Below are 18,086 nucleotides of genomic sequence, written 5' to 3'. Positions count from 1 at the left end.
TTTATTAGTTACATTCTTTGTCTTAATTTAAGAAAATATATCATAGATAATGTAAGAAGTTGTATTCATCACAGATTGATCTCATTCGGAGTCTTATTGAAAACTATGGGACCATCACATGGTTGTTTTTATCTTAGTAAGGGATATCTTGGCAATAAATAGCCATTATCTTATCAGGGGTTCAAAGTAGGCCACTTGATGAACTAGGTCGGCGTCTAGTGATACAACTTCAATTTCAAACAATTTGTGATATTGAACAACGATAATCTAATGCCATTGGTGACAAGTGTTTCACTACCAATATGTTTGAATTCCAATAAGCATAACTTCTTATTAGAACTTAAAGAACATCTTCAAGTCAAAAATGAGCTGGATATTATAGTTCAGTTGAAGGGTTTTATAGAGATTATTTTCATTTTGTATGTTATATTCACTGTATACTGAATTCGACTGGAGTACCACGGAAAACCATATGGCCTTGAACAGCTATTTCTTTCAAGTATGGAACTTTTCGAAAGCCCATACTTATTGAGATCGATCTGTAATAAATACAATGTACGAAGTAAACTAACCACTGATGTTTGAACGAAAATGAAATGGATAGGGATAGGAATAATCGTGAACATACATCGATACTTAATCATATCAGATTATAGAAGAAGAAGAAGAAGAAGAAGAAGAGAATTAATAGGTTATAATCTCAGAGGAACTAGTTTAACTAACTAAGTTTTCAAGGTTTTAACTTAAACAATCCTCAGACGTATAACTGGATCTTGAGAACAGAAAATACGAGAAACCCAGGATTTCAAAGTTTTATCAACAATTCATCGATCAGGTACCGATTATTGATCAGATACAGAAGTTCGGTGGTAACGTTTAACCCTATGAAATTTGGTCATGTGGTTTTGAATTCCACAGAGATTCCACAAGATTGCACGTACGCCATTCTGAGCAGTGGGAACTAGTATTGATTAAGGGAGAAAGTTTTCTACCAACTGTCTCCAGCCACCTAAAGTCAAAAAATAGCATAGACAATTTCAGGTCACTTGAACTAGCGGTCACATTACTGCAACATGGCTGATGGACTTTGACCAGCACTTCAAATCGGATAATCATAACATCGATTACTATTTAGCGGTTAATCAATGTAAATTATTGTGGTTGCTAAGACGAGTCACTGAACAGCTGTTTACAATGAAAATTCCTAAACTGCGTCAAAACACCAATTTGATAGTACCAACTAATAGGTATGCCAGTACACATATACGTAGATCTGTTACTAAAAAGTATACAATATAGTATCTTTTTCTTCATCAATACTAACTGAATGTTATTAAAATTTTAATGTATCTTATCGGTTAAACGGTTTATCATGATTTGATGCATTATATTTGACAGTGGATGAGCTTAACATAAAGTGAAGCTAATTTTTATCGCATTTATATTAGTTGATCATTAAATTTGATCAAGTCGTACAGAGATGGTCGTAACTCAGCTTAATAATAATACTTTCAATCAAACTGGTTAGCTATATGTGCTCTAACCTTGAAGTGAAGAAGATTCTCAGTTTAAGTGGATGTATAGGGCCAGTAAAATATCATTGAGCCCTAGTTGAACAATATATTAAACTGAACTGTTTCTACTTTAGACGCCAGACCACTTAGTTTTGAACAGATTACCGAGCCTTTTTTTAAGATCAAGAATAACCAATATGGATTAATTAGTTGCGGGCTATAAAAAGGCCTATGCAGTAGTGGCTTCGCTCTTTACTTATCTTGTCTGTTCTTGTTGTTTCGATAAGATGCTATTTGAGCTGTACAGTCACTAAAAAAATCGATTCGCTTGATTTTCACGATAGGATAAGCCAGATTAGATATCGACTATGACGTGTGACTGTGATATAAACCAGGAGGTCATACAGTTCCTGTCCAAACTTAAGTAGACTCAACATTTAAATAGGTCACATACAAATGTTTTTAATGATTTTGTATTCTTCTAGTTGGATGTGAAGCTTTCGTCGACAAAGCGGGTAAAAAATTTACGAACTCCTACTTTAAATAGAAGTGACGCTTTTAAGCTTCGCAATTAGCGATATTTTATATGGACCAAAGAAAATAACAGTAGAGAAACATAAATTCAAATTCAAAGATGAATAGTGGCTAGCAGTGGAATCTAGGACGCGAGTCCCGTCCTATTTGGGACTTTTCAGCTAGATGTACCTATATCTCAGAGTTGACGTCTACTCTGGGACTCGAACCCAGTACCGTTCGCTTCAAACGCTATCACATTATCCACTTAGCTACTGAGTTCTGATAGCCACTTGCTTGTGTAATGGGGTGAAGTCCTAAACATCAATGGGAAGATTCAAGTAAACAATACCAAGTGAATTTAAATTCAAAATCATCTACAAAATAAATCCCACCAACTGTAAAAAGTACCATACTGAGTAAAGTAAATACCGTATTAGTTTACATATGCACGCAATATATGTTAAGTAGTTACAAGAAACAATGTGTCATTATTTGTAACAATGTAAGCAGACAACTGTAAACACATAGTTGACTTGGGAACTGACAAAACTCAGTGAGTGTTAAAGAGTTTCTGAAGCATGATATTCAATTTAACTTACAATCAATAGATATCAAGATCAACATAATCTGCTTACTTATCTATCAAAGAAGGGTAGATCAACCAGTCGATCATATGATTAGAAGCTAATCTGACAAAACAATTGACGGATATACCATAACACAGAAAGAAACAAGGCCACTAAAAAACCCTTAGCAAACAAGTTCATCAAAATGAATTTATTCAACCATCTGAAGTTATCCACATCTGTCTTTTATGAATATGGCACTTTAACACATCCCAACATGTCAGACAATAAAAGAAAGGTTTAAGTTAGGGCTTGCAACGAAATCCTCAGTAAAAATTGAGCTCATATATATCCAGAACCCATACACTAGGTGAAATACCCCAAAATGTTTGGTACGCAAACATTTCATGTCTCACGACGAATACTTCACCACTAGATCCCTGGTAGGGTCGTGGGTATGCATTACTAAAGGTTCTCATACTAGAAACAAACAGATGTCCAGTGTCTTCTGGTTTTCAGCGATAACTCAAGTGTGATCAACTTTTGATAGATACTGTCCACAAAAATGAAAGTAATTCGTTTACCATGGATATATGTATGTACTCAGCTTTGACCCATAGTTTACTCTCGTTTGAAGGCTAATTTGATTGTTCAAATCTAAAAAGAATAAAGTGGGATTTGAATTTATAACCTGCTAATTGAAAGCATGAATGTCTTTACTGTCTGCACGACTAACTAAATTTGAATGAAAGACTGGTGGTTAATCACCTCTAATTTCAGAAAAATTAGAACAATGTCTACAAATTTACACAAGCGATGACTTACAACAATCTCATCATCACGCATATTTGCATGTTCTTTAACAGTGTGTAACACATGTGGATTTCTTGGTGGTCTAGGTGGTGGTTTATCTTCATTCGGTTTATATTCAACTTGCACATTTTTACTTCTCAATGTATTTTCACTAACATATTTAACATTTTTCTGCCTTGAATGAATCGTTTCCAAATCTCTATTCAAATAATTACTGTTGATAGGTTGAACTGCTGAATTCAGTGATGGTTGAGCATTGAGTTCATTGTTATCAGATTGATAAATGTTGGAATATTCAGGGCCTAAATTTAAAAAAAGACAATATACTCAGTATTTTATTGAATGTTATGGTTGTTGTTTATTTGGAGCGATCTACATCACTGACTGATCTAAGTAAGTCATACAATCAAAATTAAAGCACTGGCAAGCACCGGAATTCTTGAATGACTTACATCCATGCAGGATGATGCTTAGATATGTCTTTGGAAAGTAGATGATTGATGCAGATTATATAATATGGTCCACAAGCACAATTGAAATGATAAGTACTCAATAAGGTAGCCTGTAGTGACCGAAATTGAGCCTTTTAACGATTTACTCATCTCAAGATTATCTTACTAACAAAAAGATGATGATAACTTACCTAAATGATCCAGACTTCTTTTTTCATTTAACCTCTGTTTTTAAACAAAAATAGTAAATATTATCCATCAGTGAAAATCAAAATTTACATATAGTTCTGAATTGAATAAGTTCATAGTTAATTATTTATTCATATTCACTTCAATTACTGATATATATATATATATATATAAGTACAGGTTAGTCTGTTTATCTACAGGCTATTCATTTTAAGTGAGAGCCAACTAATACCGTGTGTAGATTATTGTAGTATATTTATTTTAAAGGTCTAACATTCACATCAGTACACACGACATGCTTAGTGTATCTTCATGAGATTAGCATAATGAAATACACGGTCTTTAGAATAAAATACACCAATGGTACAAATTAAAGATTGAATCCTATTGATCCAGATAAGTAGCGCTAGTTGACTAGGCCAACGTTGTTAAAAGATTTCATAGCCGTTTGTTCATAATTAAACTAATCATCATGGTTTTCATACCATTTCAGAGTAAAGGATAGCATTTTCCATATAGTTCGAATTTAGATGATAATCTGAGTAGATCGGTGATATGTTGTGTCAAAGTCAACTTTCAGAAATCAATAAAACGTTATAAATCAAAAAGCTAACGACAACAATTTGAGTTGTTATCTGTGCTCAATAAAATATATGTTTAGACAAAAACACTAGTGAACGACTTTTAACCATATTATGCTTTAACAGGAAGCTTTTGATCCAAAACCTAACTTACATCAGAAGTCTTTTACTTCCCAATACGTAGTTTTATTTAGACAGCTTAGATTCAGCTAGACGATTCGGACTTCACAGATTACCTAGTTTGTCTAACCCATACCCACTAACAAATGCAGGTCAAGACAACCAGTGTAGCAGAAGCCTCTGCATCAGTAGACTTGAACATACACAAGGGAAAAGGCAACATCCTCAAATGCAACATGGAGAACATCAGCCCAGTCACACTTGATGGAGAACCTCGGGAAGAGATGGAATCCTTCACATACCTGGGAAGCATCATCGATAAACAAGGAGTATCTGATGCAGAAGTAAAGGAGAAGATTGGAAAAGCAATGACAGCATTCCTACAGTTGAAGAACATATGGAACTCAAAACAACTATCAACCAATATCAAAGTCAAAAACTTCAATACGAACGTCAAGGCAGTTCTATTATATGGAGCTGAAACTTAGAGAACTACCACAACGATCATCGGAAAAGCACAGGTATTTACGAACAATTGTCTACACAATATACTCAATGTCTGTCGGTCGGATACCATAAGTAATGGCCTACTGTGGAAAAGAACAAACTATATTCCATCTGAAGGGGAAACTAGGAAAAGACGTTGGAAGTGGATAGGACATACATTACGGAAATCATCAGACTGCATCACGATGCAAGCCCTAACTTGAAGTCGTGAAGGGAGACGGAAAAGAGGAAGGCAAAAGAACACACTATGTCGATAATTGAAGGTTGATATCAAAAGAATGAATAGCAACTGTAAAGGATTTTCCAGGACAGAGTTCGATGGAGGATGCTGGTGGGCGGCTTATGCTGCCCCATGAGGAGTAACAGGTGTAAGTACGTAAGGTAGCTTTATTAATATGAGTAATTGTAAGACAGTAGATATTACATGATAGCAATAGTGTGCTAATCAACGGGATGAATTTTCACGTGTATGAACATCTATACGACTGATCAATGACTTTATGAGTCTTGTGAAGGTAGTGAAAAGCAATTAAGAACTCGGACCATTCACACTTCATAGATATGGGTATAATAGAAGCAAAAATTGGCCTTGGTGATCAAAATTACTATTTTCAAAATAATTTGGAACTGAATGTCACAGATGCAGTATATTAATTTGAGAATTACTCAAAACTAACCACAAAAGACTACGTTAGTTGGCATACCTTGTCATCATGTATCAATTTTGAGCACAGTATGGTATTCTATGCGAACAGGTTAAATGAACATAATCGTTTACTCATTTCGGAATAAAATGTCTAACTCAGCATGTGGATGTCAAGTACATCAGTACAATTCGATTTTTCAACTTATGCTCAGTTGTGTGATAAATTTGGATGCTTTATGTGTGGACCTTCCCAATATTCATTAGTTTGTTTGTTTATCTGTCTGTCTATTTATCTATTAGTAATATTCCATTATTATATTGATGTATAAATACTCGAGGCAAGCTGACTAATTGACACTCAAGACAGTTTGAACTCATTTAAATACAATACTGATTAGACCAGTCATTTAATTCAGTCCTGGATTCTCTTCAGCACAGTATAAATGTTGGTGATTCTAAGTGCCAGTGTCGAAAAAACGTTAATTCCACTACAAAAATTTCTGATTTTGGTGTGATCTAATGCTACATTTATTTCAGATCAGCAGTGTCCACATAGTCCTATTACACTATTCTTATTACTAATGTGTACGGTAGTCAATTCAATTGCTAATATATATATTCCATTTCTACTTAATTCGTTTATTCTTGGTCATCGACTATAAAGATAATAGATATAACACAGATATTAACTGTAGATTTAATTCAATATATACTGTTTTGTAATAAAATGTTCCCTTCTATCTATCCATTTGAAAATTCTTCAGAACTAATACAAACGCTTCTCTGAGTCGCAGAAATTTACAAGTCATATATCTCTCCTGAATAAAGCGAAATGTCTGTTGAAGCCAGAGTTAAAACTATGAGATTGTCAACGACAGTCAATAATTCATCTGCAATGGGGAGGTGACTAATTGGTGGATGACTTTCAGCCACTAAGTCTCAAGACCGAACCCCGCCCTTCCTGCTTCAGTTTGGACAACAGGGCAACATTAGCCCTGACACTCACAGTTTGGTTTATACGCTAATACTTAGTGAATCAGTTAAATACGAAGTTTGTTTACTTAAAATTATTTATTTTATTCAGAAATCGATCAAAAGTTTAGCCCCCCTGAATGCCCTGGTACGGCCGAGAGTGGGGAGAGTCCGCTCTCCCTCTCGAAACACTCTCACACGGCCACGCGTATACAGCCTCTGCCAGGGAAGTCCTACTCATTGCCTTCTCGTGGCGGGGGTGTTGTCTACGAAAATGAGAGGACGAAAAGCGAGTGTCCGGCGCTTTAACCGGATTCCAAATCAATGGTGCACATGGGCTCCAGTATCCTGCGGGAACGAATGGCGTATGAACCAATCGTTGGTCACCGGCTACCATGGGACTGCATCTCCTTACGATGCTCCACTGCCTTGTGGGTTAGACCTTTAGGTCAAAGGCTCGGGGAGTGGCCCCTAAGATAACCACCTGCTTCGGTTTGGGCACCCGGGCAGTATCACAGCCCACACACAAATTGATGAACTCTTTATGCCTACGGAAATTACCTTTCTTGCTTTGAAAAACAAACAATTGATTCAGATTATTATCATTACAATTATTGTCATTATTAATACTGTTATTATTATTACTAGCATTATTGTCATTATTGTTATTATTATCATTATTATTATTATTTTCCACATTACTCATCCTCTTTTATACTTATACAGCGGCTCGTCTTTGGCGGAAATCCGACTGTATCTATACGTTCTCGAGTCACTGTCCGGTTTGAAAATTGTATGTTACCACCGAATACGAGGACTGAAGCAGATTTTCTGAAACCACGTGCACCATTCAAACTGGCTGCCTTCAACGTTCGCACATTTATGCAGGTCGGACAACAGATAGGGCTGGCTATGTCTTTGGAAAGTCTTAATATCGACGTGTGTTGTCTATCCGAGACCCGTATTCAAGACTCTGGCGAAGTACTACAAATTCGATCTCCATCTGTCGCTTCGAAAAGCTTGTTTTACGTGCGCTTATCCGGGGACCCTGTGGCATCTTCGTCTGGTCTTGCTGGCGTTGGTGTCGCACTAAGCGCTAGAGCTGAGGCGGCACTAGTCGATTGGATCCCCATTAACAGTCGGTTATGTGCTGTTAGATTAGAAAGTTCCATCAAAGTGAGAAGAAATCGGCGTGAGAAACGATGTCTTTTCGTCATCTCCGCCTATGCCCCGACAGATTGCAGCCCGGATGCAATCAAGGATGAGTTTTACCACCAGTTATCAGTTCTTCTCCAGAAAGTGCGTTCGACAGATATTGTAGTACTAGCCGGAGACTTGAATGATCAGGTCGGGCGTCTAGGCACAGAAGAGAGTCGTTTAGGTGACCGATGGGGACTCGTTGGTCGCAGGTCAGATAACGGGGACCGTCTACTGCAACTATGCACAGACCACAACCTGTTTCTGGCTAGCACTAACTTTCGGCACAGTCATCGCCGATGTGCCACCTGGCGTCCTCCCTCTGCATCTCAAGCCTGGACTCAGATTGATCACATCGCGATCAGCTACCGCTGGCGTGGTTGTGTAAAAGACTGCCGCTCCTTTTGGAGTACCTATCTGGACTCTGACCATGCCTTGGTCTGCGCCAATCTTACCTTACTTTTCAGTGGACAACGAAGTGAACGCCATCAACGGATTGATGTTAGCAAGCTGGTTGCAACTTCTGTTGCAAGTAAGTATCGAACCGAGCTAGCCTCTAGGCTAGCTACCACTCCACCGAAAAGTATAGATGAGCATTGGTTGCAATTGCATGACGCCATGAAAATGGCGGGAACAGTCAGTTGTGGGTTTGCGAAACGTCCCGCCTTTAAGCACTGGGTTTCTTCTGGTTCCTTACAACTCATTGAAGCCCGTCGGTCTACTCCGGGTGACCGTGAGTTTGACCATAAACGAAGGATGTTACGTAAGGAGATTGGGCAAAGCTTGTGTAAGGACCGAGAAGCCTGGTGGTCGATGCGTGCTAATGAGCTGGAAGCAGCAGCTGCATCTGGTAACTACCGGAAGCTCTTCCAGCTCATCCGAGCCACTGGCAGCAAGAAGTCTGGTGTGAGTGAAACAATCTGCGAGGATGATGGGTTGCCAATCACTAACATCCATCGACGTCTTGGACGATGGGCAGAATTTTTCGAAGGGCAGTTCAACTGGCCTGCTGCTCCGGCAACATCGGTCAGACTGTCCTGCCCTACATAGCCGGTGACGACTGATCCACCAAATGAGGAGGAAGTCCGCAAGGAACTCCAACTCTTGAAGCGTTACAAATCACCTGGCCCAGATGACTTACCTCCGGCTCTTTTTAAAGATGGTGGTGACTTTTTGACTAAGGAATTGACGACGTTGTTTACAAAGGTTTTGGAACTAGAGAGTGTACCAACGTCATGGAATGAGTCGATAGTTGTCCCTATCTTTAAAAGGGTTCACGTCGTTCTTGTAACAACTATCGGGGATAAGTTTACTTCCGATTGCGTCCAAGCTATTGGCTTCCGTCATTCTTCGTAGGTTGTTCAAAACCCGAGAAAGATTGACTCGCGAGGAGCAGGCTGGGTTTCGTTCTGGTCGAGGATGTATTGATCATATCTTCACCCTCCGCCAAATGTTAGAACACCGCCATACTTTTCAAAGGCCAACAATCGTAGTGTTTCTTGACATCAGGGCTGCCTTCGATTCGTTGGACAGGACTGTTCTCTGGGATTGTCTATTGAAGAAGGGTGTGCCTGAGAAGTTTATTAACATCCTGAAAGCCCTGTATAAAAACACCTCAGGCAGAGTGAGGGCATACAACCACCTCTCTCCATTGTTCCATTCGAGCAGTGGGGTTAGGCAGGGTTGCCCAATCTCACCATTCCTCTTCAACTTTGCCATCGATGACATTCTGGAAACAGCTCTGATGAATGTAAGTAATGGTGGTGTGGATCTGTTGCCTGGAGAAAGACTTCTCGACCTTGAGTATGCGGACGATATTGTCTTACTGTGCGATAATGCCCAAGGCATGCAATCCGCACTTAATCAGTTGGCAATCAGTGTCCGTAGGTATGGTATGTGCTTTGCACCTTCGAAGTGCAAAGTACTTCTACAAGACTGGCAGGATTCTAATCCTGTACTCACCCTGGACGGTGAGCAGATAGACGTAGTTGAGAAGTTCGTGTATCTGGGTAGCTGCATAAGTGCTGGTGGGGGTGTGAGTGATGAGATCAATGCACGAATAGTGAAAGCCAGAGCGGCTTATGCCAATCTGGGCCACCTTTGGCGCCTTCGTGATGTTAGTCTGGCTGTAAAAGGTCGGATCTACAACGCGTCGGTGAGAGCAGTTTTGCTCTATGCTTGTGAAACCTGGCCTCTCCGAGTTGAGGACGTTAGACGACTCTCTGTGTTCGATCATCGCTGTCTCCGAAGGATTGCTGACATTCAGTGGCAACACCATGTCAGTAATGCAGAGGTTCGGCATCGTGTGTTCGGGCACAGAGATGATAACTCAATTGGTGTCACCATCTTGAAACACCGACTTCGGTGGCTTGGACATGTTCTCCGAATGTCGTCCCAGAGAATTCCACGTCGTGCATTATTTGCCGACTCTGGGACTGGTTGGAAGAGGCGGAGAGGTGGTCAGTGCATGACATGGTGTCGTGGCATGAAAGAAAGCTGCAAAGGACTGGCTTGTGTTGGTCCTTCACGACTCCCTGGTTGGGGTCCGAGAGATGGTGCTACACAGTGGCTAGAGACGTTATCAGATATGGCTCAGAATAGAAGCCAGTGGCGATCCTGCTGTAACCTTCTTTTACTTTCTTTCTAAAAAGTGGTTGTGTCTCCTTTACCTGAAAGATTTCTTCTGATTGTACCTTTTCGTTCCGTCGTTACTACCACACTACCTTACTCCAATCTCTTCGTCATTGTTCTCTTTTTCTTTTGCGTTCCCTAGTTTTTTTTTTCTTTCTATTTCTCTTCGAATTTTCATTGTTTTGTGTGGCGCATATATATTGGCGCTCTCTTGTACCAATATTTATGTGTTCAAATAAATAAATAAATATATCATATAGAATAGGCCTGTCAATGAATATGTTATTATTCTACTGCTAATTAGAGTTTTTGTATAGATATAAAAGAAAGTAATAAGATCAGACAATCTCATCATTATGTGCAAAATTTTGTCATAACATTTTGCCTGAAATTTACAACAACTATCTAGCAAACCAATCGCATTCGCCGAAATCTTCACGTTAATGGTTATTCAAGAAGTGAGTCTTTTTGGAATCACCACTTAATATTATTTCACATAGCAGCTTGGACAACATATTGCACATAACTGAGTGGATTTAAACTTCAAGGAGTACTATAGTTCTATTGCAGGAAATAAACTATCCAAACCAAAAATTTGGTATAATTTTTAGTACATTCATCTTCAGGGTAATAATAAACTAACTTTCGAAGTCAGGATTTTCTGTTCTATTGAGTTGGACAAGTGTTGATCTGTGAAATGTGGTCGGCACTCCATATTAAGCCCCACTGACTGTGATTTGCAACTTAAATTTCATAACTGGTAAGATGTTGAGAAAAAAAATACTTTTTAGATGCTTTGTAAATAGCAGTTAGCCAGTTTTGAAAAGTCTTCTCTGCTTCTGGTCTAATATAATATGTAGCTCCAGAGTATTCTGTGATCTGAAACAATTCATGGAAAACACCACCTTACTGTTATCCAGGGCGTATCATCTTCTTGATATGATACAGAAACACCACAATGATTGAGAAAAATTTTAAGGCAATTCTTACGGTTTAGATGATCTACAAATATAAAAGGACCTTCTGTATTTACTCGGAAAGATAAAAAGACTGTCGTGCTTAATATATGCCCATCTTTTTGAAACACAGTACTTTTGATCGCTTCGTACTAAATGCAGGATGAACCCATGAATCATAATAAAGTCCATCAACGAGGTTGTTGAAGAGCGCACAGCTTACATTAGTCAACTGACCTTCATATACAATAACAAATAAGTTACTCTAACAAGAAAAAATTTTAAAATCTTAGTTGACAGAGATTATGGGTGAAATATCTTTTCACAAAATTCTTAATGTTGAGAAACAGTTCCGAATCTCTAAGAGCATCCAGTTGGGTCAATCCAGATATTAGATACTGTGGTGAAATTGAGTAAAGTTCCAATTTTTCTGTTGTATTTGTAACATTTGACAGTATTATTATACTTAATAACTTGTTTGTACTTTTTCATGTTCATATTTGTCTGGTCCACCACAATTATTTGGTGAGCCTCGAATTCATTATAGACGTTTACTGTTTATATATATATATATATATATATATATATATATATATATATATATATATATATATATATATGGATACTTGGCACGCTAGTCCATTTTTGTTTTTCCCACTACGAACTCTCCTGGTAAACTCACTGATATACATAGTCCACCGACCAACCCCCTAAACTCTTCACAACCAGAAGATAATGCTTTAAGCTCGATCAACACTAATTCAGAGTTGAGATTACCAACGTACGGTGTTAATAATCCCAGAATCTGGTTTGCACAGGTTGAGGCATTATTTCTGGCGAGAGGTATACGCTAGCAAGCGACAAAATATGCCCACGTCGTTGGAGCATTACCCATAGAAGGGGCAACATAAGTCGGAGATCTGATTGATAATGTACCAGAAACGGACCCCTATGACAAAATAAAAGCCGCAGTAATCCACCGTACATCGCAATCTGACGAAAAACGCTTACAGCAACTGCTCACCGCATGCAAGATAGGGGACAAAAGACCTTCACAGTTGCTTAGACATATGAGACAGTTAGCAGGCTCATATAAGTTAGACGAAGCATTACTTAAGTAGATGTGGTTACATAGGTTACCACATAACGTCAGACAAATCCCCAGTATTTCAGAAGCCTTCGTCAATCTTGATGATTTAGCAGACATGGCCGATAAGATGATAGAAATATATCCCGATGGTCGCGGCGTTAACGCGATACAATCCTCAAGTAGAGAAGACATGAGCGACGCACTCAACATCCAGCAACAAATAACACAGTTAACACAGCAGTTAGCATCGCTGCAGGCGACTACTGCCACCATTCATTCTCGACCTGCCAGATCTACGTCCAGAAAGAGATCAGTATCCAGACATCATCTTAGGTCACCCAAACTGGCAGCCGGAATTCGTTGGTATCATGCGAATTATGGTGAGAAAGCACTCCGTTGCACTAAACCGTGTAACTTCAAGACAAACAAACAAAGCGGAACGAAGCGGCCAGACTGTGATGGCGGCGGCTGTTATTGGCCAACGCGTTAGCTGCCTCATTCACGTCAGGGATCGTATTTCTGGTTTGGAATTTTTAGTCGACACTGTGGCAGAAATCAGCATCATCCCACTACAACAGACAACAGACAACAAGCTCTAAACTGTCCCTAATAGCGGCTAACGAATCCGTTATCAAAACTTACGGAGAGCAATCACTTATATTAGACCTCGGACTCCGAAGACGATTTACATGGGTTTTCATAGTTGCTCATGTCAAACGATCCGTCCTCGGAGCCGATTTTCTCAGTGCGTACAACTTGTTAGTAGATATTACTAAGAAGAGATTAATCGATGCACATACACGTTTACAGGTAGATGGTACACATTTTCCAACGACTACGAAATCCATGGTGTACGAATAATGAAGCCTGAGAACAACGTTTTCAACGACATACTGACAGAACACGAATGCATCACGTCGGGCTCACCAAATAATTGTGGTGGACCAGACAAATATGAACATGAAAAAGTATTAACCAAGTTATTGGGAGTAAATAATAGTGTTAATTGTCACAAATACAGCAGAAAAATTGGGACTTTACTTAAATTCACCAAGTTGATGCGTGTTCGGATTGTGTCTGGTTGTAAAAATCCACAATTATAAATGTTCGGTAATTCCGCTCAGGTTGTTGGACTCTCCAGTCATGTAAACCAATGTTTGGTATGATATATTCTGACTCACAGTCCATAACTGCAGAAAATATTTGGGCGAGACTCTGATTTAGTGACGACCTTTGAACGAGTCTTAAATGACCTTGATAATCCTTAGCCAATCAGAAGACAGTATAAAGTGAAAATATACTATAAGAAAGTAATGAATTACAGTGGATATTCTTCTTTTATATTATTTAAAAACTTGTTAAGGTTTGATAAAGGTTCAGAGGTTCTGAATTCATAATGCATATGGTATAGAAACTCGTCCATAGGGTTAGGGTTTAGGGTTAGGGTTAGGGTTAAAGTTAGGGTTAGGGTTTAGGGTCAGGGTTAAAATTAGGGTTAGGTTAGAGTTGGGGTGCTAACATACGATCGGTTTACAACGGATTTTAGAGAAGAGATGTTTATTGAAAGGCTGCAATCCTACCCCTAACCCTACCCCTAACCCTTACCCTAACCCTAAATCCTAACCCAAACCCTAACCCTATGGACGAGTTTCTATACCATATGCATTATGAATTCAGAACCTCTTAACCTTTATCAAACCTTAACAAGTTTTTAAATCATATCCACTGTAATTCATTACTTTCTTATAGTATATTTTCACTTTATACTGTCTTCGGATTGGCTAATGATTGAAATTGCTCAAGTGCTTCTGATTGGCTCGTCCCTAAATTAGAATCTCGCCAACATTTGAGTTAGAATGCATTTAGCTCAATCACAGACGAAGGTAGAACAAGGTATGTGTGTATACCAATATATTTGTTAGCAAGCAACAGTATATCACACTATGTCAGTAACACAACGGAAAGGGCTGCAATTAAACGCAACTCAGTTTCGTAAATGTCCCCTTCAGCTTAGCAACCAATCAGAATGAGGCGGGAACTATTACATCCGCCATCTTTGTAAGCAATGGCGGTCGGCTTTCTTCGTTCTGTGCTTCTTTCAGCTATTTCTTTTGTGTAGCTATGTAATTTAATGTCTCAGTGTGCTAAAATGCCGCAGTTAGTGTAATGTTCTATATGTTGGTGTGAAGTTTATTTTGAATCAGCGATGTTTTCTGGGTTTTTGCTGCTTCTACTCAAGTCAATGTATTTCTTCAGGCAATCTGGCTAGTCTTGTGTTATAAAATGTCGGCCGGCTTTCTTCGTTCTGTGTTTTTTCAGCTATTTCTTTTGTGTAGCTACGGAACTTGATGTTTCAGTGTGCTAAAATCCAGAAGTTAGTGTAATACTCTGAACGTTGGAGCAAAATTTTTCCTGATTTTGCTTTAATTTCTGGGTTTTACCTGCTGCTAATGAAGTCACTGTATTTATTCAACTAAGCTGGCTAGTACCAACATAAGACCTTACGTTTTTAAACGACAATCGGTTATGTCTTACCTTGTTTTCTAGATATCCGAAGCCGAAGTTCGTTTTTATTTAGCTAAAATAATTGTTTCTGCCGCCTGTGACTCTAACTGTTCGCATGTTCGTTCCTAACTGTCCTTTATGATGTTATCGGCAAAATGAAAGGAAACAATCTGCGTTTTTTATTTTCTTCAGTAGTACGGACAACACTATCCCACCAACGAGTCAAACTAATACAGAGTGTCCAGCAGTAGGGTATATCGGTACTGATTTCGAAAGGACCCAGACTTCCGACAATTATAGATGAAGTCACAGATGCTACCAATCTATTGCAGAGGGTTTGTTATGAAAAATTATCCCATATAGCAGTAATAGAGGGGTTGTACTCATTATTCAGTGCGTTAAAGCAAGCTTAACATTGAAAAGCCGGAAATCTGCTACCAGTGTCTAGTGTATGTTTGCTGTTTTGGCCATAAAAGGAAGCCGAAGGGTCATGATCAGGGAGTAAAAAGGTAATTAACTGTTATTAAGCTCACTTTTTTATAGATCATATTTCACCACTCGCAAATTTGTGTTTTTTTACGGTATGATGTCAACTGGTACCTAATATGTTCACCCTCACGATGAAAAGTACTTGCAAATTTTCACTTTCATATCCGAATTATTTTTGGACAACTGTCTTGCAGTCTGAGTGCTTCGTACGCCCCGAGAAACTCTATTTCTACAACATTCGTAGTTCCAGTATAACTTTCTCACGCAGTAAGTTCAAATTAGACACTAGTCTTTCTAAATAAGCCTTTTAAGCTAATATTCATATTCGCTATTTCAGTTAATCGATGAAGACATGTACCACGTGCATCTGCTGTATACTGCCATTTTACTCCAATTCTAACTGTTATATCTTACTTTTGAATAATAAAATAGCTATATGCAGCAAATACAGACTTATTTGTTTTGATGGAGGTAGGGGGTTCATGGGATTTTCAGCAGGACCGTATTAATATTTTCACTAAAGAGCTAAGCGAGTGCGTAAACCAGTGTAAGGTACCATACAGGGTGCATTTGAGTTACTAGTGTTCCATTAGTGCGGGTAGGGGCATTGCTTGCTTGTCATATGGCATTTGAATTAGAAGCTATAAGATAAGAAGCAGGTACGGTTAGGATGTGTGACCCGTGTCCATCTATCAGCTGGAGTGACAACCCATGGTGGTTAGAATAAGCTATGAGAGGACCCGAGTCTGTAGGTCTCCCAAGAAAATGACGAAGGTATGCACCAAATCACCTTATGGAGAGCGCCTCCAATCACTTAACTTCTACTCATTAGAGTATAGACGTCTTAGAGGTGACCTAATGGCTTACAATAACCTTAACACTTCTGGACATCCCCTAAAACACCTGCTTAAGTTTAGTCCCAGTACCAACCTAAGGGGCAACACCCATAAATTGGAGACACAACATAGCAGAACGGACTGTAGACACAGCTCTTACTCCTTGGAAGTTGTCAAATGCTGGAATTGTCTGACGGCTGAGCTATTCCAAGCGACTTTCCAGGAGTCCTTTAAGAGGCAAGTGGATTTATTCTTAAGGATTAAGGATAGTATCATACTACGATTTACCGATTTCTCTTTCCTCCTTTATTGTTAACATACCTAGGTTCCTGCCCGGAGGTTTTGGTGACCCCCTGCTACTAGACACGGAAGCCTGTTAAGCGAAAGCTCCTTCCATCCCGTCCACAACCATTTGAACACATGAACTAAGTGATGAATTTTGTCAGAAATGTGGAATATATAAATAACCAAATCACATGTTTTTTAGCAAAGAATTTATGCAGTTGTGATTTACCTTGAGTTCATGAATATTAGATAAGGTCAGCTACTATTACTTGTGCAAAGCATAACATGGGCTTAGTACCGTATTGCAATGCTTTTATTATTTTGCTCCCATTTAAGTATTCCCATGCATCTGAGTCTAGTTTAACAGGAAAACATACAAGCAGAGTAAGTGTATGATAAACTAAAAGTCCCAGTTGTCAAAAAGATTCTTAACATTTGTCCACAGCCAGCTGCATTTAATTGAGACACAGAACATCTTCTAAGACTGTATACTTCTGTTTTGCGGGCAACTAAAAGCTCAGACACTTAGCTATCTTGCTACCGATGTTATTGCTGGGGAAATTGTTTAATGACAGTGATCATGAAATATGGTCAGTGATAGATGTACAGTTTAGAAATAAACACCAAACATACTTATCGCTATCTTATAATGTATGACAGCAACAGCATCAAAGACACGTTTTTTCCTATTTTTTTATTAGACTGATCTGAATCCGTATACACATTAGAAACGGGCAACTCTACTTACTAAACTGATCTGTTTCGTTACAGGCTTCAAGCACTATACTTAAGTATATCATAATTCTTTCAACTAAACTGAATTATACGACAATCAAGAACACTAAACTAAGCAAGTGTCATAGTTATTGTTTCGCTTGCAAAGACATGTTGCTCAAAGTAGTTAAATGGACATAATTAAGCCGATAAAACCAAAACACGAAATATAGGCCAGTTGAACATACCTAAGAAAAAAAGAAGGATACTTATATACTGCTTTCATACTGAAGACAACAGGCAGTTGTTCATAAAAACATAGTTTACAGTACAACAAATCTTTCTTCAGTAAAACCATGCACTGACAATCTATCTGGAAACAATCAACTATGTGAATAAACTCACTATGACTTGAGTTATCATCCCAGCGTGCAATGGACGTACAGTGTAACGCAGCCGGACGTGGCGAATAAAAATTAAAAACAGAGCAAAATTAACTACATAATC

General features: G+C 38.6%; 1 protein-coding gene across 1 annotated transcript in view; it reads right to left on the bottom strand.

Annotated features, from left to right (window-relative positions):
• Positions 1-11,852, bottom strand: part of MS3_00004876 (uncharacterized protein) — a gene marked incomplete at both ends in the record, with an annotated part of 53,636 nt that extends 41,784 nt beyond the window's left edge. Inside the window, 6 exons of the mRNA XM_035732893.1 lie at positions 3,422-3,711; positions 4,053-4,086; positions 11,348-11,447; positions 11,489-11,583; positions 11,615-11,706; positions 11,738-11,852. Of these exons, the coding sequence (XP_035590032.1) occupies positions 3,422-3,711; positions 4,053-4,086; positions 11,348-11,447; positions 11,489-11,583; positions 11,615-11,706; positions 11,738-11,852 (726 nt within the window). The remainder of the gene's footprint in view (positions 1-3,421; positions 3,712-4,052; positions 4,087-11,347; positions 11,448-11,488; positions 11,584-11,614; positions 11,707-11,737) is intronic.
• Between the last annotated feature and the right edge of the window lie 6,234 nt (positions 11,853-18,086).

This window comes from Schistosoma haematobium, chromosome 3, assembly GCF_000699445.3.
Source record: "Schistosoma haematobium chromosome 3, whole genome shotgun sequence".
Taxonomy (NCBI): Eukaryota; Metazoa; Platyhelminthes; class Trematoda; order Strigeidida; family Schistosomatidae; genus Schistosoma; species Schistosoma haematobium.
Note: the sequence above shows the minus strand (reverse complement) of the source record. Positions and strands in the feature narration are given on the sequence as shown.